This window comes from Salvia miltiorrhiza, chromosome 1 (assembly GCF_028751815.1).
Source record: "Salvia miltiorrhiza cultivar Shanhuang (shh) chromosome 1, IMPLAD_Smil_shh, whole genome shotgun sequence".
In the NCBI taxonomy this organism is placed as follows: Eukaryota; Viridiplantae; Streptophyta; class Magnoliopsida; order Lamiales; family Lamiaceae; genus Salvia; species Salvia miltiorrhiza.
In genome coordinates, this window is record NC_080387.1 from 70,742,409 (window position 1) to 70,770,390 (window position 27,982).

At 36.2% G+C, this 27,982-nt stretch overlaps 5 protein-coding genes across 5 annotated transcripts; 1 reads left to right on the forward strand and 4 right to left on the reverse strand.

The window, feature by feature from the left end:
* The first annotated feature begins 1,940 nt into the window (after nucleotides 1–1,940).
* Nucleotides 1,941–3,629, forward strand: LOC131005676 (uncharacterized acetyltransferase At3g50280-like). Its single transcript, XM_057932708.1, has one exon. It carries the CDS (start codon nucleotides 1,994–1,996, stop codon nucleotides 3,461–3,463), a length of 1,470 nt encoding a protein of 489 aa, XP_057788691.1. The 5' UTR covers nucleotides 1,941–1,993; the 3' UTR covers nucleotides 3,464–3,629.
* A 2,542-nt stretch (nucleotides 3,630–6,171) lies between these two features.
* LOC131005678 (26S proteasome non-ATPase regulatory subunit 7 homolog A-like) lies at nucleotides 6,172–10,718 on the reverse strand. The gene is made up of 10 exons (XM_057932710.1): nucleotides 10,372–10,718; nucleotides 9,488–9,580; nucleotides 9,324–9,405; nucleotides 8,924–9,020; nucleotides 8,643–8,718; nucleotides 8,291–8,349; nucleotides 7,438–7,560; nucleotides 7,240–7,297; nucleotides 7,052–7,137; nucleotides 6,172–6,599 (listed from the first exon to the last, which is right to left on the reverse strand). Exons 1-10 carry the CDS (start codon nucleotides 10,556–10,558, stop codon nucleotides 6,531–6,533), a joined length of 930 nt encoding a protein of 309 aa, XP_057788693.1. The 5' UTR covers nucleotides 10,559–10,718; the 3' UTR covers nucleotides 6,172–6,530.
* Nucleotides 10,719–12,177: 1,459 nt separating this feature from the next.
* Nucleotides 12,178–14,768, reverse strand: LOC131005679 (SNW/SKI-interacting protein A). The gene is made up of 2 exons (XM_057932711.1): nucleotides 14,517–14,768; nucleotides 12,178–14,299 (listed from the first exon to the last, which is right to left on the reverse strand). Exon 2 carries the CDS (start codon nucleotides 14,227–14,229, stop codon nucleotides 12,403–12,405), a length of 1,827 nt encoding a protein of 608 aa, XP_057788694.1. The 5' UTR covers nucleotides 14,230–14,299; nucleotides 14,517–14,768; the 3' UTR covers nucleotides 12,178–12,402.
* Nucleotides 14,769–19,214: 4,446 nt separating this feature from the next.
* On the reverse strand, nucleotides 19,215–20,458 carry LOC131005681 (WUSCHEL-related homeobox 5-like). Its single transcript, XM_057932712.1, has 2 exons — nucleotides 19,900–20,458; nucleotides 19,215–19,546 (listed from the first exon to the last, which is right to left on the reverse strand). The coding sequence occupies exons 1-2, from the start codon at nucleotides 20,192–20,194 to the stop codon at nucleotides 19,371–19,373; spliced, it is 471 nt and encodes a 156-aa protein (XP_057788695.1). The 5' UTR covers nucleotides 20,195–20,458; the 3' UTR covers nucleotides 19,215–19,370.
* A 513-nt stretch (nucleotides 20,459–20,971) lies between these two features.
* LOC131012518 (uncharacterized) lies at nucleotides 20,972–22,198 on the reverse strand. The gene is made up of 3 exons (XM_057940515.1): nucleotides 22,193–22,198; nucleotides 21,620–22,019; nucleotides 20,972–21,531 (listed from the first exon to the last, which is right to left on the reverse strand). The coding sequence occupies exons 1-3, from the start codon at nucleotides 22,196–22,198 to the stop codon at nucleotides 21,347–21,349; spliced, it is 591 nt and encodes a 196-aa protein (XP_057796498.1). The 3' UTR covers nucleotides 20,972–21,346.
* Between the last annotated feature and the right edge of the window lie 5,784 nt (nucleotides 22,199–27,982).

Genomic DNA, 27,982 nt, shown 5'->3' on the forward strand with positions numbered 1-27,982 from the left:
ATCATTTAAGCTGTTTTTATTTGATTCTTATCTTATCAAAAGCATGAAATTGAAATAATCATACTCTTGAGACTAAATATATTCAATCATTCATTTTATCAATCATATAAAATAAACACTCTCTTACTATATGAAATATAGCGAAGCGCATCATGAATTTCAAATAAGGTGGAACGCACGCAAGGTTGCTTGCGCCTCAAATAACAAATAATGTGACTTTTTATTTAATGTTATATTATGATATTATTTTCATTTTTTATGTTACTATTAGTCGCTCCTCATGAACAAATAGTATGACTTTATCACTTCTTACATGCAAAATATACCTTAATTGTGATGCCACAAAATCGAATAAAATATGTAACTTTTTATTTATACGAGCCAAAAGCCCAAAATGCATTAAGACATCTAATCTTTCTTTTTTTTTTTTGAAACCGACATCTAATCTTTCTATATTCTATATATTCGCGTATGTAATTACTGAAAGTCTGAAAATGAAAATAGTCGACATGTAAATGTTTCACAAATAATTCAAATAAGGCCCTAAAATGTCGAGACCAATTTAACAAGATCATAAACGGTTGCCTCATACAATCTTTCCATATGTTTTATACGCCCGAAATTTTAGCCGACATGTACAAAAACACTTTCCACTCGACCAATCAACCTTACACTCTATTTTAGTATGTATACACACTTACTGAAATTATCTATTTATGGAAAGTTTCTCTCTTTTTGTTTTATACAAATATATAGAAACTTTTAAATCTATATATAAATACACTTTTTTTTCTTTATTAACCTCAATTTCCTAATTTGGCAAACCTTTTTCCATCCGTATTATCATTTCACTTGAGATTCTGTGTATCTAATTTTATGCTCATTTCAATTTTTTTGTTTTATAGTATTTTTTTTTCAATCTCAATTTTATATGTTATAGTGTTATTATATAATTAGTAATTAGGTTTATTCAACTCAACGTATATTATTATTTTTATAGTTTTAATTAAAATTGATGAAAAATATGTGATACACACTAAGAGGGTGTTTTGTTGAACTTATAAAGCTTTTTAATCTTTAAAATAACTTATAAGCTATATATTTAGGAATTTATGAGATCATTTGACAAAATAAGCTCCTACAACTCATAAGCTTTAAAAATATGATCCCCAAAAATAAGTTCATCTATCTCAATTTTTTTTTAATAATCTTATACGTAACAGTTATTTTTATAAATATTATTCAACTATAATTTTTTATTTTCATTATATATATACCCTCTCAAATCTCTAACAATTTTTTTCTTTTTTTAGCTAAAATTGTTGTCTCTAAGTTACAAACTCAAGTATCCAAAAACTTCAAAAAAATTTAAACTCTTAATAAACTATACATCTTTCTTTAAAATAAGCTTTAAAGACCCGTTAAATCTCATGTACTCCCTCCGTCCCAAAGGAAATGTCCTCCTTCTTTTGGGCACGATTATTAAGGATGCATAATCTGCCTAATCTAGTAGAAACTGAAATGATGCATAATCTGTCATTGAATCTTATATGCTGCCTAATCTAGTAGAAACTGAAATTTCCTTAATATTCTACTAGATTAGGCAGATTATGCATCCTTAATAACCGTGCCCAAAAGAAGGAGGACATTTCCTTTGGGACGGAGGGAGTACATTTTATTCAATTTGTCTTGTTTCAATTTTACATACTCTTACGTTCTAACAATAACATGACATATATGAGAGGCATATGTCGATGGTGTGTGAAAATTTCAAGAATTATAGCACATGAGATGAAGTGATGTGTGAAAATATGAAGGCATATTGAAACACGTGGCATCCACCAACAATTTACACTTATACATGATCTCTACAGTCAACGCCACCAACTTGCAAATTCAATTACCTTCCAACTCCAACTCCAACTCCTATATATACCCCTCTCCCCATTCTCCCACACTCACTCACACTCCAAATATACATACATACATATATATGAAGATAATGGTTTCCCAATCGCTGCCAATTGTCTCGAAATGCAGAGTTTCCCCCTCCCAAAAATCCACCCTAACGGAGCTCAAGCTCTCCGTCTCCGACCTCCCCATGCTCTCCTGCCACTATATCCAGAAAGGCGGCTTGTTCGCCAAGCCTCCATTCCCCATCTCCGACCTCCTCTCTCTCCTCAAACGCAGCCTCTCGCACTCGCTCACCCACTTCCCGCCCCTCGCCGGCCGCCTCACCACCGACGCGGCCGGCTACGTCTATATACACTGCAACGATGAAGGAGTCGACTTTATCCACGCTAACGCCTCCCACATCCACGTCATCGATCTGCTGGGGTCCGCTGACGGCGACGTGCCCGAGGCCGTTAAGAGCTGCTTCGCCTTCGACCACGCCGTCAGTCACACCGGCCATTTCCGCCCGCTCCTCGCCGTCCAGGTCACGGAGCTCGCCGACGGCGTATTCATCGCCTGCTCCTTCAACCACGCCGTCGCCGACGGCACTTCCTTCTGGAATTTCTTCAACACCTTCGCCGAGCTCAGCAGATCGGGGGTGAAGAGGATATCGCGATCGCCGGATTTCAGCCGCGATTCGGTTCTGATCTCCTCGGCGGTGCTCAGGCTCCCCGAGGGCGGCCCCAAGGTTACCTTCTCCGGCGACGCTCCGATCAGGGAGAGGATCTTCCGATTCAGCAGAGAATCGATTCTCAAGCTCAAAGCCAGAGTCAATAACGGCAATATGATGATAACTAACGGCGCCGTTAACGTCGCGGAGCTGATGGGAAAGCACGCCAACGACACGCTCATGTGCAAGCAGAAGCCGATCACGCCGTTGAGCTGGCTGAGAAACGCCGTTACGGGGAACCACACAAATCCAACGGCCGCGGCGGCGAAGGCGGAGATCTCGTCGTTCCAGTCGCTGAGCGCGCTGCTGTGGCGCGGGATCACGCGCTCGCGGAGGCTGCCGGCAGGCGAAACGACGACGTTCCGGATGGCGGTGAACTGCCGGCACCGGCTGGAGCCGGAGCTGGAGCCGCTGTACTTCGGGAACGCGATCCAGAGCGTTCCGACGTCGGCATTGGCGGGGGACGTGGTGGCGGGGGAGAATCTACGGTGGTGCGCGGAGCAGCTGAACCGAACCGTGGCGGCGCACGGGGACGCGGCGGCGCGGAAGTACGTGGAGGATTGGGAGCGGGAGCCGCGGTGCTTCCCGCTGGGAAACCCCGGCGGCACGATGGTGATGATGGGGAGCTCGCCGAGGTTTCCGATGTACGACAACGATTTCGGGTGGGGGCGGCCCGTGGCGGTGCGGAGCGGCCGGAATAATAAGTTCGACGGCAAGATATCGGCGTTTCCGGGTCGGGAAGGGGGCGGGTCGGTTGATCTGGAGGTGATTTTGGCGCCAGAGACAATGGCGGGTCTGGAGTCCGACCCGGAGTTCATGCAATATGTAACTGTTTATTAAATAAATAGTAGTCGGAGCTTAATTAGTGTGTTGTATTATATTTTCTCTTTTTTTCGAATTTTAGATTAAGAAGGTGACGAAGATGTTGAAGAAGACTGGAAGTGATGTGTAGAAATTTAGAATGGTTTCGTAGATTGAGATTAAATAAAGAAACATCTATTATCTATATATTGGTATGAGAGCGGCCGCCTCCCTCAAATTTTCTTTTTTTTTTCATCAGAAAAAATGGTTTACTTAGGATAAAATCAAAAAGTTATGGTACCAGAGGTACCCATCAGTTACACGAGAAAAGGTGACACATCTTTATAGCACCAAAGCATGAAATTTGTCTCCTTATCGAAAAAAGTTGAAGATCTTATTCCAGCTCCACATCGGTGCTTTGATTTCTCCACATAACTTCTTGACATCCCAATTCTTGCATTCGAATCTGCTCTCGTTCCTAAAATCCTCCCTTTCTTTTTTCTTTTTTTTTTATAAAGAAAAATGAATTATTAAAAAAGAAAAAAGAAAAACGAGTTATTTTTCATTGGAAATTAGAAACTTGGGCTAGACCTTGATTTAAAAAAGAAAAAATGGGCTTCTGGTTGGGTTTTTATTCGGTAGTCGCGATTTAGTTATTTTACTGTATTCTTTCCGTCCATAAAAAATTTGTCATATTATATAGACAACACAAATTTTAGTAAATATAAGTAGAGTTGTTAGTTGAATAATGAAGTTATGTGAACTTTACTACTATAAATGAAAGTAATGAATTTTTTGTGAACGAATGAAAAAAAATTGTAACATATTTTTCATAAACAAAGAGAATATATGTTTACATATATGTTTTCGAAAAACCCAATTCTTTTCATACGTTCATAATTACTACTCCCTCAGTCCGCCAAGATTATGACAATTTGCTTGGGCAAGAGATTTAATAAAATTGGTGATGATTTTGATGTAGTAGAGAAAGGGTCCCACCATTTTATGAGATGAGTGGTTGAGATTGAATTTTGAGTAGTTTTTTTGTAAATAAAGAGTGTTAGTGAGGATAAAATATTAAAGAGGATGGTGGGATCATTGCCATAAAAGGAAAGTGACATAATCTTGGCGGACGATCGATATAGTAATTGTGACATAATCTTGGCGGACGGAGGGAGTATTTATTTTGAATTTAGGGTGTTATGTCCAGAATGATACATGATTTTGTACCATAATTACCGCTATAAACACAATTTATTTTTTGAGATAAAAGATGGACCATTCTATTCTACTATTAAATATTTGTGGATAATGTCAATAAATCAGGCCAAAAAATCAGCCTTCCAAACCGAAACAACACCATATTAGCTAAAGCATGTACCGCTCTATAATTGGCACATCTACAAACATGACATAATTTAAACACCGCCTTTTTCCGAACATGTTGAAAAGCTTCCTAAAGATAATCAGTCAACGACTCATAACTTTTATTAGTATTATAAATAACGTGGATAGCAAGCAACGAGTCAATAAACATCACAATCGGCCTCCAAGCAGAAACCAATTGCACCGAGTAAGGCATGCAATTCTCTCATCAACACCGTTTCTGTGCAGTCAATGGATCTATGCTGATTGCGAAGCACAATAAACATTTTTATCAATTTAATTATATTTTACTATCGCTCTCGATTCTTGAAGTTAGGTATTCAATATGAATTCACAAATAACGGCTTTGATATCTTCACACACACTATGTGACCACTTTCGATGAATTTTGAGAATGAAATCATATGATTGGAATTCATATTCGAAATAGCAACTGGTTTTAAATAGATTCGGCACTCTTGTCAATTTCCGCCGGATTTACCAAAGTGGGCCCCGCGGAGCTACCCTAACCCCCAATATTGACCTCTATCTCAAAACGCAACATATCCAAATTACTCTTTTATTCATAAAAGATAGTTTTAGAAGGAGATAACACAAATTTTAATAAAAATAATTGAGTGTATTATGATTGAAAAAGATATTTCACTTAAAAAGTAGTATTAATAATAATAATTAATTATATTATGAATGAAGAAAATGGTAGATAGAAAGTTTCTAAAAATAAAAATAGACTAATTTTTTAGGACGTTCGATAATGATTGTGAATGTAGGGAGCAAATTTTTTCACAATCACATCTATTATTCATTCAAACTTTTCTTTCAATCCATTCAAACTGTGTTTTAGTTAATGCACTGATTGCTCAAATAATTTTCATGTCAAATTGCAACTGTTTTTATATACACTGAAGCCACCTCTACCAACATTTTTCTTATCTGATTTGCATAGACAATCAATTGTTCAACAATGATCTTCTACATCCTTATTTCGCACGATTTATACAAGATGCATTTATTTTTAAAATTTTGTATAAGTCTATATAGTACTCCATGTGTATAAAATAGGAGGGTAAAACATTGTGCATCGAATGTAAGGTACATGTACATCATAATTAAATTCAATTTGTGTTCATCAAATTTCTTCATTAGAATTTATTAATTTATAATGAGAAATTGATAATTATCAATTAAAATGTATTAATTATTATTAATTTTTAATTAAGGTTAATGGATTGTGCATCCTAATGCACCACAGTAAGCCACAGAAGTCAGAATAATATTTTGCTGCATGAGATACACTGATGCCTCTATTAATTGGTATTCTCTTCTGAAACAATAATACTGAAAGATGAAAACTGAGCCAATTGAGTAATGAAATGAAATGTACATAAATCGGAGAAAAGAGTAACCACAAAATATGGAAGTATTAATCACATGATCAGATAGAGAATATAAAATTATCTTTCGTTGCAGCAGAGTGCTATTCAATTACAGCCCATAAAGCTGAAATGGCTTGATGATTACCAGTCATCAGGTTAACTGATGATTGGCCGAGTCCCGGGCTTTGTTGTGGATGAAATCGAAGAGGGGCATCGAGACTTGACTGGATTGTAAGAGGACTGTGACGTCTAGTATATAACTGCATCTCTGAATCCAGAGATCGCGTTGTGCTATGAAATTGGAGCATTCACACACCGATTCGTGCTCACCTGAAAAGTTGCTTTTAGCTTCCAGCAGTAGGCACTGCAACTGGCTTTGAATCTTCTGTTTTTTCATGTTCTTTGTTAAGCATCTGTTATCATAATTCCAAACTGTCAGAGTCACAAATTAAGAACAATTTGTCTAAAGCAAAATCAACAGCCAACAAGTCGATCTGGTTTTAACATATGTAAAATTTAGTTCCTGGAAACTAACGCAACACACCATTCATATGCTATATCATGTCCCATCTGGAAAGAGATCTTACAACAGGTCTAATGCCACTTTGCCTCATAATTATTCTAGAATGAAGTGAAAGAGGTCTTTGGCTTATCTGCTCATACATATGCAACTTATATCCATCTCAATTCTTCTTTTTTTAGCAGGTTGGACATAATAACAACATTATATATCTGTCTTATGCAAAAAGTCACTCAGAAGCCTAGCCTGAAAGACCAGATGAATCAACAAAATATTCTCTATAAATTCTGGCTTTAATTTTCTGATTGAAATTTCAAAGAAGAAGAAGAGCGAAGAATATTTCACCTTGTTGTTGATCAAATTATGTAGGGCAATCACACTTCTGATAAGGGACGACAGATATATGACCAACATCATATCATTTGTTTTGACTGCAGAGAAGAAGATAATATTTGCATCAGGAAGATGCCTAAATCCTGAGAACTACTGATTAATAAAGCAAATAACGAATAAACAACAGCCAACTTGATTACCAGCAAATGCTTTGACAAGTTCAGTTACATTTAGATTTGGGAGTAAGTTGAACACATCCTGCACAAGTCAGGTTACATTAAAAATGAGATGCTATTTGGAAATGATCTATCCAGACCAGAATTACAAGAAAACAGATATACAATCCCAATTATATGTGCAGTTTACATATCAACATTACCAAAATGTGAAAACGATACCTGGAGATGGTAGAGGATTTCATGGTTTAAAGGCAGCTTCCCTTCTATAACCAGGTCAAGATAACTTCGAATCTCTTTCAATCTTGCATCCAATCCCTTCAGAGCAGCGAGTTTCCCCGTCACCTGGAGAAAGGCCATAAAGATAAATTTCTCATTTCTACCACTTATATTAGAATTAGGGCTGTCGATCGGTTCGGGTTCGGTTACCCATACCCGAATTTTCGGTTACCCGAACCCGAAATTGCCATATTTCACTAACCGTTCCCGAACCGTTTTAGGTGTTCGGTTACCCAATAACCGCTTCGGTTATTTGGGTATCCGAAATACCCATTTTAAAAAATTAAAATTCAAATAATTTGTTAGATAGAGGATTTGAACCTTAGTCTCTAGAAAATACACAAAGCAACTTATCCACTAGACTAAAGCTTATTCTTAAACTTTAAACATATCATAATTTTATTTTAGCTAAGACTCGATTTTTAAATAAAAAATAAATAAATTAATGAATTAATAATTAAAATATATATAATATATATATATTAAATAATTTTCGGTTATTTTGGTTAACCCGTTACGGTTATTGGGTTAACCGATACCCGAAATTTTCTAAAAATGATACCCGAAACCGAACCGATACCCAAAAAATTCGGTTATTGGATACCCAAACCCGGAAATTTCGGTTCGGTTAACGGATTATCCAAAACCCGATAACCAATTAGACAGCCCTAATTAGAATCTATAACTTTCATACCATGATGATTACACAGGAATATACATGGAGACATGGACTATAAGAATTTGAAGAAATGATAACCATGAATAGGCAGAAAGGAGGGAAGAAGAGAAAAGAAACCTCAGTTGCAAGGGTGCTGATAGTTGTGTCCTTTACATCCCTTAGCAAGTGTTCAACTCCTGTCATAACCAAGATGACAGGAAGTGATAAGGAGTTGGTCTATCACATCCATATCATAAAATTACAATGATTGTACGTGTGCACTTTTTTTCATTTCGGTACGTCCCACAAGAATGTGCATTATCCATTTTTGGACACTATCCCACCACAATAAAGTGGGTCCATCTCTCCACTCACAACACACTCACCTAACATTTATTAAAACCCATGTCACCAAAAGTGATGCACACTCTTAAGAGACGGAGGGAGTAGTATTCCAAAGAAAAAGAACTCTACTGGGGTAGTAATATACCAATTTCTTCAACTTCATGAGCAGCGATTTCGGAAGGAACATGCACAAATACCTTCTGGCTCTTTTGAGTGGCATTCTGCAAGTTTTCAAGACATAATTAAAAATCCTCCAGTGACGGTTTCTGGTACATCAAGGCATTTTATATGCACAAGTGTCCTCATTGCATTACATTTTAAGTGTTTGTTTTGTGCCATAGAGTAGGAAGAACTTGAAATACAAGGAGCGAAAAAATGTACATGATACATTACACAAGGAGTAAAATATCAGTAAATTTTAGATACCTCTTTAACCTCTTCAACAGCATAATAGGCTTTAGTGGGTATCCCAAGCTCTTTTGGTTGGACGTCAATAATGACCAACACTGGAGTGGGGACATAGCTACAATAACATGAAGTGTGAATTAACATAGAGTTTGCACAGTGACGCTGAATAAGTTCCTTACATGTGAAGGAGGTCAAAGTAAAGCATTATGCTCAGAGGTGTTAGAAGGATATGACATGACACAATCAAAGAGACAAATATAATAAATGTGCAGTTCAACAGATACCTAGCCTCCTCAAAATGATAACAACAGTGGTAAAGGGTAAGCCTTGGGTCTTAAGCTCAATAAGAAGATCAACTAAACGATAGAATATAGAGCAACCCAAAAGAAAAGACAACAAGATTAGAAAGAGATCTTACTCATTGAAAAGACTGTGCACACTTAGGTCATTTTCCTTTAGTTTTGGACCGGTGCTATACCAGCCAACAACATGCTCCTTGGCTGACATGAGATAAATGTGTTGAATTAGACGCGAAACTTAGAAATATATTCAGCCGGGAACAGGTCATGAAAAATAGCAAACCATTTATTCTTCTGAACATGGAAAACATTGATTCATGGTAATTATGATCAAGAAACCAGATGCTAGGGTCCCTTTCATCTTCCTCAAAAGGCACTGTTCAAATCAAGTCAATATGTTATAGAAAATCATGGCATGCATAACTCATTAACAACACTAAATAATGGAAAGAAACATTCAGGAAAGACAGAAGAGAGATGATGCATCATTTAAGAGTGACAATAATACCTATGGTTATGAAGACTCTTACAGTCAAACCTGATCCAGGGCGTCCAGATATTAAACCCTTTTATGTCATAATACCCATAATTGGGGACCACGAGAACTTGCTAAAATACTCAAGAACGAGACCATCTTTATTGGAGACAAGAAAATCAGTTGTATGAAATTGAAATGTACTTGTCAACTGATTCTATAACAACTCAAATAGCCTTGTCAAAGTAAGATTCTGTCGTAGAATGGGAAATAGGGGGCCTAATACTTTAGTAATGGGAAATATAAGACACTAATTTTGTAATCGTAGAATTATGAAGACTCTGTCTATATATGCTTATTTTCAAAACGTATTCATATACTCAAACCCGTATTTAGCTCAATAAACTCCAAGTTTTTATTATTGTTGTTATTATTTTGATAAAAGGGGGGTGTTTGCCCCGTCAGATGTAGCATACTACTACACAAGTCAACAATAAATATAACATGTAAACACGAATCATCAAATGCTACACTAGAATTTCCCGAACTCATCGCCTCACAGAAAATTCAATAATAATACCAATCAAATCCAAACTCCATGAAATTCAGAAACACTGGAAGAGTTGAAATTACTGAAGAAAAATCAAAAAAGGAAGAAGCGGGAAACGATCAGATCTGAAATTAAAAACAACCTGCGTAGCTGTTGGTGACGTCGACGGTGCCCTTGAAGGAAGTTCCAAGGAGAACTCCGACGACGCGCTTCCTGGTGTCACGCGCCACCCGATTGTAGTGGTCGACGATGCTGAGCAGCACCAGCGGGTGCACCACCACTTTCTCGATCGGCCGCGACAGTATCTGCTGCGACTTTATCACGTCCATTTCACCTCAATCTCGACGTTTTCGCTTCGATTGCTTCTCCTTTTCCGGGAGTTCAGTTTCAATTTCTTGAGCGTTACGAAAATTAGATTCTGATTTACGTTGGTTTTCTTCTTGTCTATTTTGTATTGTGTTTTTTATTTAACTTACGGGAGCAGCTTGTGGCCCAATAACTTTAGAATTGGGCCTTCGTTTCAACTAGTATTTTCTTATCCACCATTTTTATTTTTATTTTGAAGAAATTCTTACCCACCAAATTAATTGTGCCTCCCATGTTCTATATAAATATAAACTCCTATTTTTATAATTTATAATTATAATAGTCCCTTTTATTGAAAAAAAAAACTCGTCCTATAGTTTCACTTTTTAATTTGTTTATCCGTCCAATAAGAAAGTATCATTTTCATTCAAGTAATATTGTGATATTTTCTTACTGACTGAAAGATTACCTGTAAATCTACTATTTTGCCCCTATAAACTCCAAGGCCCAAATCAAATTGTTAATAAGTCGTAAATTCTTAAAAAATATAGTATGATTCATAAAATTTGAGATGAATTGAAAGATACCATAAAATTCTTGATTATTTCTACATATTTGAGGTAACTTGTGTATTTATCTTCAATGGAAAGGACTAGTATTGTCAAAATTAGTGTGACCAATATAATAACATCCAATTTATATATTATCAATTCTAAATAGTAAACGGTCCATTGAAGCCTAAAACTCTCTCTCTTGTTTATTTATTTTGGGTTTTATGGAGAGACCTTGTGATCGATACTATTACAGTGCTTGTTTCTTATAAGCCAAAATCGGGAATGCAACTTGGAAATTGAAACTTTTTGGTTTGAATGCTTCATGGTTGTCCAATATTTTAATGGTTCACTGAATTAATTACACGGTGAACACTGAAGAAAGAAACATTTGGCTTTCTTGTATGCTAAATAGTTGCTAATGTTGTTGTTGCAAATGGTCGGCTTATAAGTGCAATATGAAGAAATTACGTGTCATATTGCAAGTTTTATTTTTGAGAATATTAGCCTATAAATACACCAACTTTAAAAGTTCCAAGAAACTGCATGCGACCTCATTTTCTAAACAGAAATACAAGTTTTTAATTTTATGATTTCACACAATTTTAATTTTTCCCTAAATAAATTGGCGGTCGAAATTCCAATGTGTTCAAATCGACAATTAAAAAAAGTGACATAGTATTAGGACACATCAAAATATCACCGACCTAAATAATCAACCAAACTTTAAGGGTGTTTACTTTGGATAATTGATTATATGCATTATTTGAGTATTTTTATCCTCAAGAGTGGATTTCTCCAATCTCACCCTTTCCATGAGATAAGAATCAAATAAAACTAGCTCAAATTATATAAATAATCAAAGGACTCGGGATATTCCAAAGTTATAATCCATCAAAGTAAATAAGAAATTAGCCTTACTATTTTTATCTAACAAGACTGATACTCCAAAATAAATACCCCTAAAGTGATAAATAATCATCAAATTAGATGATTAAAGTACGAGCAAAGTTATCCATCGAGGAGTGTATCTTATCACTCAAATCAAACAGCTCCATGAAGAAGGGCTCCATAAATCTAAGTTGGACATATTCTTCGAAAGAGCTTATCCACTCTACTCCCATCCAATTGATCATATAGAATCAAGGATAACAGAAAACAAATATTCAAGTACAAACAAGCTCAAACATCACATCATGCATAAAACAGTCGGTAGAACATGGCAGAGCTTCAGCATTCTTGCTATAGCTAAATTCTAACAGCATAAAGTGACGAATCAGAGTGGAGCATAAGGTATAAAGATAAGGTAATCTACCTCAACGTCCCCCCTTGTCAAATTGAATACGCGATCGACCTGATCCATCTGAGCTATCTCTCATGGATCCAGCAGTAGCCTTCATGGTACCTCCGCTCCCAATTTTGTCGATAGCTTTCTTACCAGTCTTGACCTCCGTCAAGAATTGGTCGAGACCGAAGGGATCTTCTTCAGGTTGCTCCTTGTCAAACTCTACAGGCCTGTCTCTTGGACCAGACCTCTCGGATGTACCCGTGAATGCCCTGTCAACCTTGAAGCGCTCAGTCTTCTTTATCTTATCGAGCTGCTCATCAGCACCACCATACATCTCATCATCACCGTCTTTTTTAGGCTTGTACAGAGTAGTCAAAGCAGATTGAGCAGTAAACAGGCCCTTGTCGTAGATGTTGTAAGCGTCATCCGTGGCAAAACCAGAATCCATCCCTTTCTCCTGGTTAAACAGCCTCTGATCATACATAACTTCGCCCCCTCTCGCTCCGGTGTTGGCCATCCCAAGAGCCACTTTTTCACTGATATCACGGTCTCTATCCCGGGTAATCTTGCTCTTCTTCCCCATGGCGGCATCTTTTGCCTCAAGTCTTCTTTCCCTCTCTCTCTCCCTTCGCCGCTCCTCACGAATTTTTTCCCTTCGCAACCTTTCCTCTTTCTCTTCTTTTGTTTCCTTGGGGCCATCTCTAACCCTTTCCTCTCTAACTCTTTCATCTCTACCCCTTTCATAATCCACACTCATATCACCATCATTAGCAGCCCTCTCAGAAGGCATTGATATACCACCTGCTGAAGCTACACCAGTTCTCTCAGATCTTGCCTTCTGTGCCAACACCCGTAGTTCCATCTCCTTCTTCTCCTTCTCCTTCATCATCATCTCCTTTTGCACCTTTGACCGTACTGCAACAGCCTCTCTGGCTTTCTGTTCTGCAACGTATAGAGCCTCAGATAACTTAGCAAAATTATCATTAATCTGAACCTCCTGCAGCCCACGACCATCAGCAGCCAGCCGCTTGTCGAGAGGAATTGTATACCCTTTAGGGTTCTTCCAGTTAGATATGCAAGGTGGGATTTTCCAGTCCTGCTGGTCCTTCACAGTCACAGGTCGAGGTGGAGAATGCATGACCGGGACTGGTGGAGACCCCGATGCCTTTGGAACTCTCTTGTGCTTGAACTTCGGAGGCTCTAAAGGGTCTACTGGCATTTCCACCATGCGAATGATTCTCTCTTTAGCACCTGAATTGAAGGCCGCCGACTGCTGAGACGGCTTATACTTGATGAACTTAGAATCCGAGGACTGTTTAGGAACATTCTTTGGCTGTGCAGCACTCAACCTAACATTCACAATCTGCTCTAAAGCAGCCTTGGTTTGTTGGGTCGTCTCATCAATCTCTTTCTGCTTCTCATCCACATCCATGTCATCCTCTTTCGCATCATCCTTGGCAAAGACAGGAACAAGATCCGAATGCTGCGAATACACTATCTTCTTCGCATTCTCATCCTGCCTCACAATTGTATCATACCTCAAATTCCCACGCTCGTCCACAGTGAGAGGCAAAGTCTTCGCACCAGGCTTACTCTTACTCCTCCCCATCCCAAGTGGGTACTGCGCATAATGAATTTCAGGGAACGCCCCTCCATCCCCAAAGTCCTCGGGCTTCGATGGCTTAAACCCTGCCCGTTTCAGATAAGGAGGGACTGGCTTAGCCTTCACAGCTACATAATCCTCCTCCACCTCCGATAAACTATACCGGCTTTTAAACCAGGGATCGTTAGAGTGATCATAATTACTATTAACCGACGATTTCGCCTTCGGAAGAATGTCTGTCAACGCCGCCATCTTCGAACTCCGATCTCAGTAACAATAATTATCTACCCCTTCAAGACCCAGTAAACGATTCTTCAAATTTCTGCAACCAGATCCGGAAACCCTAAATTAAAAAGAGGAGATAGAAGATACGTGCTACAAAATATTGCATCCAACTCGTCATCCTTCTCTAACCTGAAACCCTTACAGATCTAGGACTAGGGTTCTATGACAAACAGAATTTTTCGAACAATAACACGATAAATCACAAATTCAAAAGGCTACACAAATTGATTGTTATATAGGATAGGAAAACTAACCTCCGACTCGAAGATCCGGTCAAACTCCGCCTTTGTCGTTGCAAATCGATACTGATCTGATTAGGGTCGGCGATGATTAAAGGCGAAGTGGAAAATAGCGTTTGGTTTGGTTACGGGGTTTCTATAAACAGGTTTTAATTTAACAAGGATAAGGAGGCCATCATGTACTCATATTATCCGTATCCAAACAATAACACCCACTTTCCTTTTATCCAAAAAATAAATTAAAATAAATGCAAAATAAGTCAATCCTATCCATGAAAACTATAGCATTTTGATTCGACACATATTCTCCTAAAAAAAGTATTTTAATATAGTATTTGGTTGATTTTATATAATGAAGAAATAGTCATGTCATTATATGAAATGAGTGATTAAAATTTAATTAAGTGTGGATTATAATTAATTTTTTTATAAATAAAAATATATTTAAACAAATAATAAATAAGAGAACAAATATAAGATTATATCCTAAAAGGAATAATATCATACTTTTAGTAGACGCCAAAATATCATAATTTTGGTCAACGGAGAAAGTACTTAATAATCGGTTTCAATTTTCTTTGCTAGTGATGGCCAATTTTTTTTTTTTTTTTTGATAAATTACACAAGTAAATAAAAAAATTTAAAAATCATGACGGTAGACTCGAACTCAGGACCTTAAGCCTTAGGCATTAATCACCTACCTAGGGCTGTGCATCGGTTCAAAACCGAACCGAACCGACCCGATTTATAAAAACCGAAACCGAACCGAATTGTAAAATGGTAGAACCGAACCGAACCGCTAAAAGGCCAAAAACCGACCAAAACCGAACCGGTCGAAACCGATCGGTTTCGGTCGGTAACCGAACCGAACCGAATTATTTTATTTAATTTTATTTTTTTTGAAAAAAACATTAAAATCCCTAAATTATAAACCACAACACTTGGAAGAAACCCATTTTCCTCCATTTTCCTAATAAAGGCAGCCGCATCCACAATCTTCTCATACTTGCTTATCCAGCTTATTAAGGAACCACAAGTATAGGAGTTCGGCTCGATACCTTTTGCTTTCATTCTCAAGAGAAGTCGAGGAGTGCGCCTTCGATGGAGGCGGAGGAGAAGCCAGGGAGTGCGCCGGTCTGCTGTTGGCCTGCTGCTAGTCGGCGTCGGCGTCGATCTTGGCGGCGGAGGAGAAGCCGGGAGTGGCGCTGGTATGCTACTGCTGGCCTGCTGCTAGTCGCCGGCGAAGGATGAGTGTTGGTGGTGCCCGGCGCGGCGCCGCAGTTGAGGTGGGGAGGAAGGAAGGCTGCCGATAGTCTAGAGAAAGGGGAGGCGGCGGGTGGTTTCTAATTGAAGTCCAGAAATGAGAATAGATTTAGGGTATATCTAATTTGAAGTTTTGAACCATGTATAATGTATTTACTATTTAGTATATTAAATTAAATAATATATTTAATAATATATATATATCGGTTCGGTTCGGTTTCCGACCGAACCATGAGCGAAGAACCGAAACCGAACCGATACATGGTCGGTTTTCACATTTGAAAACCGAACCGGAAACCGACCCAAAAATAACAAAACCGAACCGAACCATAAATGATCGGTTCGGTCGGTTTTCTCGGTCCGGTTCGGTTTATGCTCAGCCCTACACCTACCATTAGGTCAACACACACATAGTGATGGTGAATCTTTGATTAGGAAACTGGAAACTTATGTCTTGAATGAAATATCACATCCAAGCATTAAAAATGGTACCCAACCTTTGAAAATTCACATTCATAATGTCTGGAATGAAAGTAGCCCATGGACGAAAAAAGCTAAAGCAGCCGAAACCTCACCTTTGAGGGAGGGCTTCCAAAATCTGGTGTCTGTATTATTACCAACCGGCAGAAGCAAAATGTCATAAACAATGTCAGGATAAACCTCAATAAACTCCGCCAAAAAGTGCCAAATCCCATCATAAAAATAGTCAGCTACAGACTGAGTAAGATAGCTATGCATATAAGAATGAAGGGTTAATTCTCTCTAAATTCTTAAACTATAGTCATTTTCCGTTTTTTCCCTCGATCTTTGAACTTCCCACAGAAAATCATTAACTTTCAATTTTTCCTAATTATCCCATGTCGGATTTTCCGGCCAATTTCGATCACACGTGGAATCGTAATTAAATGGCGTGGACTCGCCGGATTCTTAATAAAACGACGCAGTATCTAACGTACATAAACGACGTCGTTTTTAGCTTGTTCTTCTTCAATTAAAATTAGGGCTCTCGCACGTAAACCCTTATTCCACAAATCTGACGAATTCCTTGAAATCTTGCAAGGATTGAAGAAAATATCTTGTGCGTTTCCAAAAACTGAAGAATTCGCAGCTCTAGCATGGGGTTGAATCGATCTTCCGGCAGCTCCACCTCAAAATACGATTTTGAGAAAAATCAACAGAAGATGTGTAATTGCAAGGTGCCTGCCGTGATTTTGACGTCGAGGACGACGGCCAATCCGTTCCGGCGTTATTATTGTTGTCGGTACCATCATCATGTGAGTTATTAGCTTGATTTTGCTAGCAATTTTCCCTCCCTTTCGCCTTTAGTAGTCACTGCGATTGAGCCTTGCTGTGTAGGAACTCGATTGCCGATTTTTTGATTGGATTGATCCAGAAACGAGCAGGAGGAACTTTGCTTTGCTTTCGATTCAACTTCCTCTCTTGTGTTATGCGGGTATGTGTTTGCAGAAGTTGGTGGTGACCATTCAGATTCTTAGTGCCATTTACCCCCCAACCATTAAACGACGTCGTATTAGGTGATTAGGCATTAAGAGTCCACGTTGGAGCCACGTACCGCCACGTATGAAATGACAATTGCCACATAAGAAAATTCCGATTCCAAAATTGGCCGGAAAACCCGACATGGGATAATTAGGAAAAATTGAAAGTTAATGATTTATGTGGAAAGTTCTAAAATTAAGAGAAAAAATGAAAAATGACTATAGTTTAAGGATTTAGAGATAATTAACCCAAGAATGAATAGCAAGCTTATCAATCAAGCTGATTCTTTTGGTTCCCTTCAGCCCAATCCTTTAATTAAACTTTGTGGGCCTCCTCATGTAATTTTGTGCCCTCTATTTAATGATGGCCCAATCCTAAAAAGGGGCTCCGTAAATATATCCAACCTACGGCAAACTATATTAGGGAACAATGGATTGAACCATTTCCATGTAAAAACTTAATATATCTAATTTTTTTTATTACGATCCAACTGCTACATAATTTTCATAATATTTTTTAGCCTAATATTATCAAATCAATGAACTTATTATTGTGATTATTTTTTAGTTGAGAATGAATAATTGCTATAACTCTAACAACAATTTGGATAGTTTTAATGTTGAGAGATTTTATTAAACCCTTGAGTTGTTTGCTAATGACCAATTTTGAAATCTATTTGATTAGATTTATGAATATTCTAGCTAGGTTTCGATGGGAATAATATAAGTATGAGCACCATTTTAAATAATTTTATCCATGAAATGGCCTCACACAACATTACGTGCTCCGATATTTTATTAGACTTTTTTCTCTATTAATAATAAGTAGTACAATCATTTGTGCGATGCACGATGGACATCGAAATTAAATGGCATATTTAAATAAATAAATATAAATATTAAATAAAATTAAAATATAAATAAAGAGAAAATATATTTTAAAAATAAAATAAAATAAAATAATCCACGTCAATTACTCAATAAATTCCTGAATTTGAAAACATAAATTTTCTAGTATAAAGTGTAATCATAATTACAATTATTAAATAAATTTAAAAATTATTTGATAATGAAAATTAGCATTACACATTATTATTAAAGAGTATTACACGTCATAATAAATAAATAAATATTTTCATACATAAACATAAATAAAAAGTTTTAAAATTTTATTAAAGAGAGAAAATACATTAATTTTAAATTTTTTTTCATAACTTATTCGTTTTAAATTCATTTTTATACTATATTAAATTTAAGATGCATATTGAATATTTTTTTTTCATGAATCAAATTTGACGATGTTAGAAAAAAAAATTAAAATATATAAAAATAAAATAAAAAATAGTGTAAAAATTGGTAGGAGAAGAGAGGGAATTAAAAACCTCCTCTTTTTATAGTACTCCCTCCGTCCACTAATTGTTGTCCTAGGGGAAGTGTTATTTACACTTCCCCTAGGACAACAATTAGTGGACGGAGGGAGTATTATTTTAGATTTAGATGTTACTCTTTGTGTCACTTAATTATGTAGTGCGAGATCTCCATTATAAATGTTTCTATGATAATATCAAAACGACCACAATTAACCTTTTTCTTGTTGAAACCCAATACATCTTCATATTTTCAAGTGTACATTTTATATTTGCTTAAAGGCATGCATATACATTAGGTGTCATTGATCCAAAAAAAAAATTATACATAAGCGTTTCGAATCTCGATCATTACTTGGATGTCTCATACGTGATTGTATATGCATCGATTATTCACCAATTCATACATGCATGCGACAACGTTATTTTAAAACCCTTAATTGCTTGAATTCGATTACTTAATTACGTGCAATAATAGTTGTTAATTATACTCATATATATGCATATGAGCAAATGATAAAAAGTGGATTAATTAGCTTTTCTAAGAAACGATGAAACATGGGATAACTCACAAGTCACAACCCTTTGCGAGGAAATAGAGTAGAATAAAAAAACACTGATTCATGATATATAGATCTACGTGCATTAATTTTACATCTAATTAACGTTATAACAATAATTTACTTTGAAATTAATATATCTTGTAGATAAAACCCATGATCAAAATCATGGTTTACTAATTAAACAAAGCTCAATCTCAAATCCAACGTGGGATGATCCATTTCCATGCCGAGGCTGTACGTAAACGACGACGTATTCTCCTTGCACTCGTCCGCAAATAGCCTCGACTTCACCGGAAACAGCTGAAGAGTTTCAATCACTCTCTCCGCCTCATTTATCTGATCACTACCAAATTCTGCCAACCAAAAAAAAAGAAGATATAATTAATTAATTCATTTCTCATAGAGATAATCAATAAATACTCCCTTCCTCCGTCCCAACGAAAGCCGTGCGCTTCTTTTCGACACGGGATTTAAGAAGAATAAAATTGTAAGTGTAAAAATGTGTAAAGGTGTGTGGAGCAACATTGTTTGTAGTGTAAAATTATTACCAAAAAAGGAAATACACCACTTTCGCTGGGACGGCTCAAAAAGGAATACACACCGCTCTCGTTGGGGCGGAGGGAGTAATTTTTTTGAAAAAAAAAAAAGAATTAATATATATATATATATATATATAGAGAGAGAGAGAGAGAGATATGATAGTTACGTTGTTTAGGAGTGTTGGTGTGATGATGAAGATCATCGACCAAAACCCTGCGGCGTTTCTGTCTCTCTCTGGCCTTGTGGTTTTGGAACCAATAAAAAACATTTTTGCTCTCAATCTTACCATAAAAGCTCAACTCTGCAGATATTTTTTGAATCTGATCAGTGGTGGGAGTTCTGAGGCCTGATCTGAACAGCTCCGTCAGAACTTTAACCTGCTCTCCTGTCGGATTCCACCGCCCGCACTTGCTCCCCGTGCCGCCGCCGCCTCGCGCCGCCCTTATGCAATACTCTTCCATGGCTTTGAATTAGTGATATGAAAAACTCTAGCTAAACTTCGATTGTTATTTATAGGAGAAGTTGAAACATGATATGGTTTAGTAGAAAGTAATATTTGTTGGTAAATAATGTTGTGTTAGTGCATTGAATTTAGGGAGGGGATGGGGTAGAGAAGTTTGAGGATTTGAGGGCAATGTTTTTTTTTGCGTGGTTTTTTGTGTTGGGAGAGAGACATGCGCAAAAGCTGCCACTGTTCAAAGTTTAGGGCCGCGAGCAGACAAAGTGGTGAGTCGTCGAATTTTGCATTAAATTAAATTAATTTTCAGCTGCACTATTTTATTACACTTATTGCAATTATTTTTCTACTTAGGAAATGTACTTGCAACCAACTAATCTTAGTTTTATATTCTTATCAATTACGTTTTGACGGTCTCCAAGGGCGAAACCAAGCGGTGCGAACTCCTAACAGTGAGGTTTATGGATCAAACCTCACCACTCTCCCTCCTCAAAAAAAAATCTAACTAAGGAAAACATGATTGGGATGGAGTGTGTTTCGAACTATTGAGTTCATCATCACGTTATATTTTAAAATTATTTATTTTTCTAATTTAAAAAATACCGAAAAATTATACCCGCGTCTACATACAATTTTTAGTTATGTTAACAATAGAATTACTTAATGTGCTTGCTAGCTTCTCCCATCATAAACCCAAGGAGAAAGAAGTAATCTATATTTGAAAAATACTTATCACATACTCCCTCCGTCCCGCTATTAATGGCACGTTCCATTTTGGGCTGTCCCAATATTAATGGCACGTTTCTATTTTTGGAAATAATAAGGGATCACTTAGAGCTTAATTAATTCACTAATTGTCTATCTAAATAAATCTCCCTAATTATTTTGCAACACCCTCTCTCTCCTCTAAACTCACGCACGCTCCTTCCATCTCTCTCTCTCTATCCTCTTCTTCATCCCTCCACCACCAAACCCTAGCGCCGCCTCCACTGCCTAGCTCCGCCACCACCCTCCGCCGTCTCCACTGCCTAGCGCCGCCGCCATCCTCCACCGCCTGCTGCCTCTCTCCCACAAAATCTGCTCGTCGCCTTTCCTCTCTGCTTGGCCTTGCCGCCTTCTCCATCTCGACCCTTTTCTCCACCACCCCACCGCCGCCTCAATCTGCTTGCCGTCGATCTGCCGCCACCACCGCCCTCGTGCCCTCCACCACCCCAGATTCTCGGTCACCACTGAGCTCCCTCACACCCCTGGCTCTGGCGTCCGTCTCCGTTCTCCGGTAATATTCAGGCCGCTCCACCGCCAGGGTTTCACTCCACCACTGAGCTCCCTCACACCCCTTGTCTTCGTTTTGATTTTTGTCTTGATTTTCAGAAACTAACGATTTTTGTTTTGATCTTTTGTTTCGATTTTATTTTTGGGGAATTTTTACCTTTCGATTTTGTCTTCAATAACTTGGGAATTTTGACACAAGATCTGAGGGATTTAGTTTGATTTTCACAGTGTATGTGTTCTATGATTTTTCGTGCATTTTTTTGTATTTTGTGTTTGACAACCCATCTCTCGCATTTCTTCCTTCCCTCTCTTCCACCGCCTTCCCTCTGTTGTCGCCGGAGTTCTGTAAAAGAGAGGGTCGGTGGTGGCTTCTCTGCCTTGGCCAGATCCGATAGTACAGGGCCTACAAGCTTGAGTTGAGATATGAAACTAGTGGCTTTAGTTGCAGAATTTCTTGGATTTCTTGAATTTGGGGGAAACACATTTGTTGGACGGAGATGAGGAGGACAGACGAGGCGAAGGGAAGGCGGCGCCGCCGCCGCCGCCGCCGGCGGCCTCTGGTGTTGATGAAGAGGAGAGTTATTTTATTAACAATATTTAACATTAATTAACAATAACATTAAACATGTGGTCCCTACAACTTTTCTCTTAATAACACTCTCCTTAATACCCGTGCCGAAAAGAAACGTGCCGTTAATAACGGGACGGAGGGAGTACTATTTTACTTTACCCACATAATAACGTGACGGAAATCTCCAACAACAAAAAAAAAGTATAATAATTTTTGAATGATAATAAAACTCATGTAAAAATTTCTCCAGTCATGATGGAATATTTTATCGAGCAATTCATTTTCACTCATTTCATTTCCAATGTTGAATAATATGGGAGATTGGATAATGGTGTGAAAATATTTTCCAATATTTTCTTATCTTTTCATCTCTAATCAACATATGATAGTATAAAAATGAGAAAATGACAATATTTTTTCATCTTTTCTTACTCATCAATTTTCAATTAAAATTTTACTACCAAAGTAAACACACCCTTAGTAGCTTGACTAAACAATAATTAAACTTGTAGAGATTGATTTTATCAAAACCAATTAAAAAAATGTAAATAAACAATAATACAAACAAATTAATAGCAACACAACCTTGTGCTAATATCAAAAGTTAAGTCTTATATATGTTGGTGCGTAGGATTTTTTTTTTCTTCAGAGGATATTAAAAATAGCAATATGGCAGGTAAATTCCCAATTTCCCATAATAAAAAGAAAAGTTAGCGTGAGAAAATAGTAGTTATAACATTTTAATTAAAGAATACAGGATTCAATTAGTAAGGCATAAGATGCCTGCCAAAGAGTATATATAAATATGAATCACGTTAATAATGGCAAAAAAGAATAATATGAGTGCACGGTGATGAAAGTCAAAAGTTTCACATTGTTTGATCCCAGTTGCAAGAGGTTGTGATCACCATAAAACAAAATTAAAAATCTGACATAGAAACTGAGATTATTTGACCAACACAACTGTTGATTCAGTCAAAAGTTAAAATCTTGTTGGGATGAAAAAAATATATAATATTTTTATTTATTTGTTTGTTTAAATTTAAAGAAGACCCCTCCTTTTGAGGGTATTGAGACAGAAACTAGAGGACATAAAAAGCCACCAAATAGAGATTTGAGAGACAACACACGACCAACTAAAAGGAGACCAAATTGGCTTTTATGATGTCTCAGTGCATCCTGTCTTAGGCCAACCGGTTTAGGGTTCTTTAATGAATTTCATAAAATTTCGATCTAATATTTCAATTAATTCGAGAAAGTTAGCCGAAGATAAGAAATTAACCCAAGAAACGCATGCATCGTTTATACATATTTAAACCCCAACCTCATTAATACCATATTTGTTTCTAGGGTTTGTCCTCATGGAGGGGAATTCAAGATTCAACATTTTCTTGCATCTTTTTCTCTTTTTTTTTGTTTAACATTTTTTTTTTTTTGTGTTTTAAGTTGCTTTTGCAATGTGTTCTCCAATGGGATTTGGTCAATTCATACATGTGTATGTGTGGATATCTAAAGATGTGAACGAAGTTAACTTACTTCATTAATTTGATGTTTTAAAACATCATTAATTTGATGTTTTAATTAATGCAACATAGAAACAATGTAACAAGAAAACTAAATGAGCAAAGTGCATTCAATCCAAGCATGAGCAAGAAACTGGCGTTGATCGCCTGCGTTAATATTTAAGTAGTACACGTCGAATAAATTTCATCAAAAAATTGTAGATATTGAAATTACTACAAGTTAGTGTTGTGATTAACTCAGGCATGTGGAATTGAATAACTGGATAAGGTTGTGTTATTTGTTGCAATTAACCCTAAATATATCTCTAATTTTATCATTTGTAGAACCTTTATATATTTAAGTTTGGTTTCTTTATTCAAATGGTGTTGGATTATGGAGCTTGGAGATACTAAATATCGAGCCTACTCGAGCCTGGTTTCAATATCAAAATGATCAGACAAATTTGTTAGATTGTAACCTAATTTACTTTATCTATTTGGAGCCAAGTTTAAATATGATTATATATATTCATAAAGTTAATCGAATTGAAATTATTATATTGATCGAACTTAATTTATTTATGTTTCTTACCCATATATGAGGATGTGTATATAGGGAGAGGTTCAAATAAGAACTACTAAATAAAATTAGAACGGAGAACCATTTTAAGCCATTCGATCATCAAGATCTACGGTGGATGCATCATCTTGGTGAATGAATGCAGATCCTGGGTTCGAATCCTGAAGGGAACAAAAATTTTATTATTTTCGGATGCATTAAATTTAATAGCGAATGCATTAATTTATATAGCAGATGCATTGATTTTAATGGTTCTTATGTTCTCACGATAAGTGTGGTTCTCATTATAACTGCACCCTGTGTATATATATATATATATATATATATATATATATATATATATATATATAAAAGGTCAAGTTAAAAATAGAATTATTATATATTTTATTTTGAACAAATTTATACATTTTACTAACAGATCAATATAATTAACGAACAGAAGAGAAAAACTCGCCACCAGCAGGATTGGAATCTGGGGCAAATTGCTGTTCATGCGGTACATTGATTTGTTCATCAAATTTATACATCTGTTCGTTTTTATTTCACGAATTCTCTATTATCTAAATATTTAACATTCTCTGTTTAACCTTTCTCTCTCTATGTATATATACTAATGTGGTACATTTATATACTGCCGGCCCCCTACATTTACATATAATTAATTTCTTTATAAACTCAGATTCCGGGTTCAATTAATTGCTTATAACTAATTAATGTTCTTTTTTTTTTTTGAGGGAACTAATTAATGTTCTTGTTCTCTCATTATATTTGATATCCAAAAACTATAGTGAAAAATCTCTAATTTGATATTACTCCAAAAATTTATTAAACTTTTCATTTTCGTGATTCCGTCATTCAAATCGGAAACAGCTAAGTAACCACATTTTAACCAAGCAGTCCTTACTCCTTAATAAAAATTATGGAATTTAATTTCCAAAACTGATTTTAGATATTTTATATATTTGTTTTAATTCAAGAAAATGTGTGAGGTGTTTTTTGAGCGGAAAAATTATCTCATAGTTTAGTTGTAAAATATACATATACACAATATATATAATAAAATCTTTGAACTTTGAGCACTTCTAACTTTATCTGCGCAATTTTTCATGAGAGAATTGACTTAAGTCTTAAACATACCAGATCCAACAGGGAAACAAAAAGACAACCAGAATGGGACTGTACTTTCAAATATACAAAACAAAATTAAATCAGTGCATTTAGATTATTATACTAATTTACTAAATATACATGTATATATGTATCTAATACTTAATTATGATTAAAATTAATCTTGAGGTTAATTTGAATTAGTGATCGTGGTTTGTGTTTTTTATATAACACCAAGTCTTTTAGAACACACTGAAATGATAGCATACACATGCTACAATTTATTAATATCATAGTTAAACATCCGTTGATATGACTCTTAAGTCCAAATTCCAACACGACATAGTAAAGATCATGTTCACACAAATGAAGAATAGTTTGTGTTGACATGATCATGTGATGACAATATAAACAAAACTAAACGTTTCTTGAATAAATTATATTTTAAACATTAATACTTAATATACTTGAACACACTATGTTATATAGTAAGACACACACAATATAATACAATAAGGGTGTGTTTGCTTTGAGGTAGAAGGGAGGGATAAGCTACATTTACCACCTTATACGTTGTTTGTTTTGATATATAAAAAAATTCGGGCAGATTGTATAATTTTTCAGGCAGCCCCTTATCCCTTGGGAAATGGATAATTTTATACCTAAGAGAGGGTGATATAATACTATACCACCTTATAAAGAGGGGTTAATTATGCCAAAAACCATGAACTTTGGGCTCATTTCCAAATTTTCCATGAACTTTGTTTTTTTATCAAATTTTCCCTGAACATGCTTGAACAATTTTTCCACGGTTTTTACCTCCGGTGAAGGTCCGGTCTTAGCTGGCGCCTACGTGGCAATACTAAGCTAACATGGCGCCTACGTGGTAATAACCGAGCACCAGATCTGCCGCCCCCTCTCTCTCCACCGCCCACCGCCTTCCCCCACCAGATCTACCACCATCACCAGATCTGCCGCCCCTCTCTCTAATCGAAGCAAAAAGGGCGACCCCCAGTCCTCTCGACTCTGGAAAAATTGCCGCCCTGGTTTGACGTCTTCCTTGGCTGGAATCGCCGTTTGTCGTCTCAGTGCCGTCGGAGGAAGGCTCCTCAGATCCGCCGCCTCTCAGGTTTAGGCTCAAAACGACGTCGTTTTACCCCTACTAAACGACGTCGTTTTGATTTCCGTCCGGCGGTGCCACGTCATATTTCAGGCTACTTAGAAATGCCATGTCAGCACTCAATTTGGGAATTTTTGAAAATCATGGAAAAATTGTTCAGGCATTTAAGTTCAGGGAAAATTTGATAAAAAATAAAGTTCATGGAAAATTTGGAAATGGGCCCAAAGTTCATGATTTTTTGGCGTAATTAACCCTATAAAGAGTGGATAAATATATTATCTTTCAAACCAAATAAGATACAAAACAAATGTGGACCTCACTTTAAATGATAAGTTTATAAATCATTATATTATCCCTCCATTTAGAGGAATGTGTTTGCTTTTTATCCCTCTAAATGAAGGGATAATATAATGAAGTATAAATTTATCACTTAAAGTGAGGATCACATTTTTTATATTTTATTTGGTTTGAATGATAATATATTTATCCACTCCTTATAAGGTGATATACAATTATACCACTCTTTCTCAGGTATAAAATTATCTTTTTTCCAAGGGATAAGGATTACAATTTGTCCAAATTTTTTCATACATTAAAACAAATGAGGTGTAAAGTGGTAAATGTAGCTTATCTCTTCCTTATACCTCAAAACGAACACACCTAATAATATTATAAACCTCCCCCCGAAATAGAAACGCCCGTTAATCTGCAGTTAAAATTTTGTAAGTGTCCGCCATTGCATTAAAATTTTGAAAGAAACGGCCATTAATTAATTTGTAGTTCAAATATTAAATTAGAGCCAATGAAGTTGTTTGTTAATATGTGAGATTTGCAGTAATTCTTAGTCAAGGAACAACGTTTTAATTAATTAATTAGTGTGATTCGCACATGATTCAAGAAGAAGAACAATATAGTTAATGGAGGAGCCAATTTGTAATGCGTGGGTTTTCCACAATTCCCAAGAATGTTTGGATCTCAAAAATGTAATCCCATAATTTACTAATCTCATTATTTGTCCATTACTGCTTGGCTCTGCATTTTGCAGCATTCTAACTTCTAGGAACATCTTTTCTCCAAAACAAAATTAAATATAGAAAATTCTATAATATCAAAATAGTGCCACCCAATTTGAGTTTCTCCACAGATCAATCAAATTGTAAGTTTGTAAGTCGGCAATCTCATTATTTAATTGTTTTTTCTTGATTTTTTTCCTTCTTCTTTTCTCCTTAACTTTTAGTTTAATTTATTTTATTTTATTTTTTTGGCTGTACGTAAACGTGTTGACGGAATTGAAGTTTTGAATTACAGTTCCAATTTGAGGAGAAAATTCTGGAAAAGGCCAAGGTATTGAAAATTGGTTCAAAAGAAGTTTTTTGGAATTCAAATTAGAATAGTAATTTATTAATTATAGAACATACTCATCCAAAACTCTTTTTTTTTTTTTCAACTTAGAACTCATCCAAAAAACTCTAAAGTTAGACCTAACTCTTTTTGAAAACTTTTTTTTTTTTTCGTGTGAATATCTCAAAATGACAAAAAAAAAACTAATTTTGTGGATGGAGGAAGTATGACTGTTCGGCCTAGATCCCACAAATAAGAATTGAGCTCTGTAATTTTTAGTCAACCAACGACCATAATAT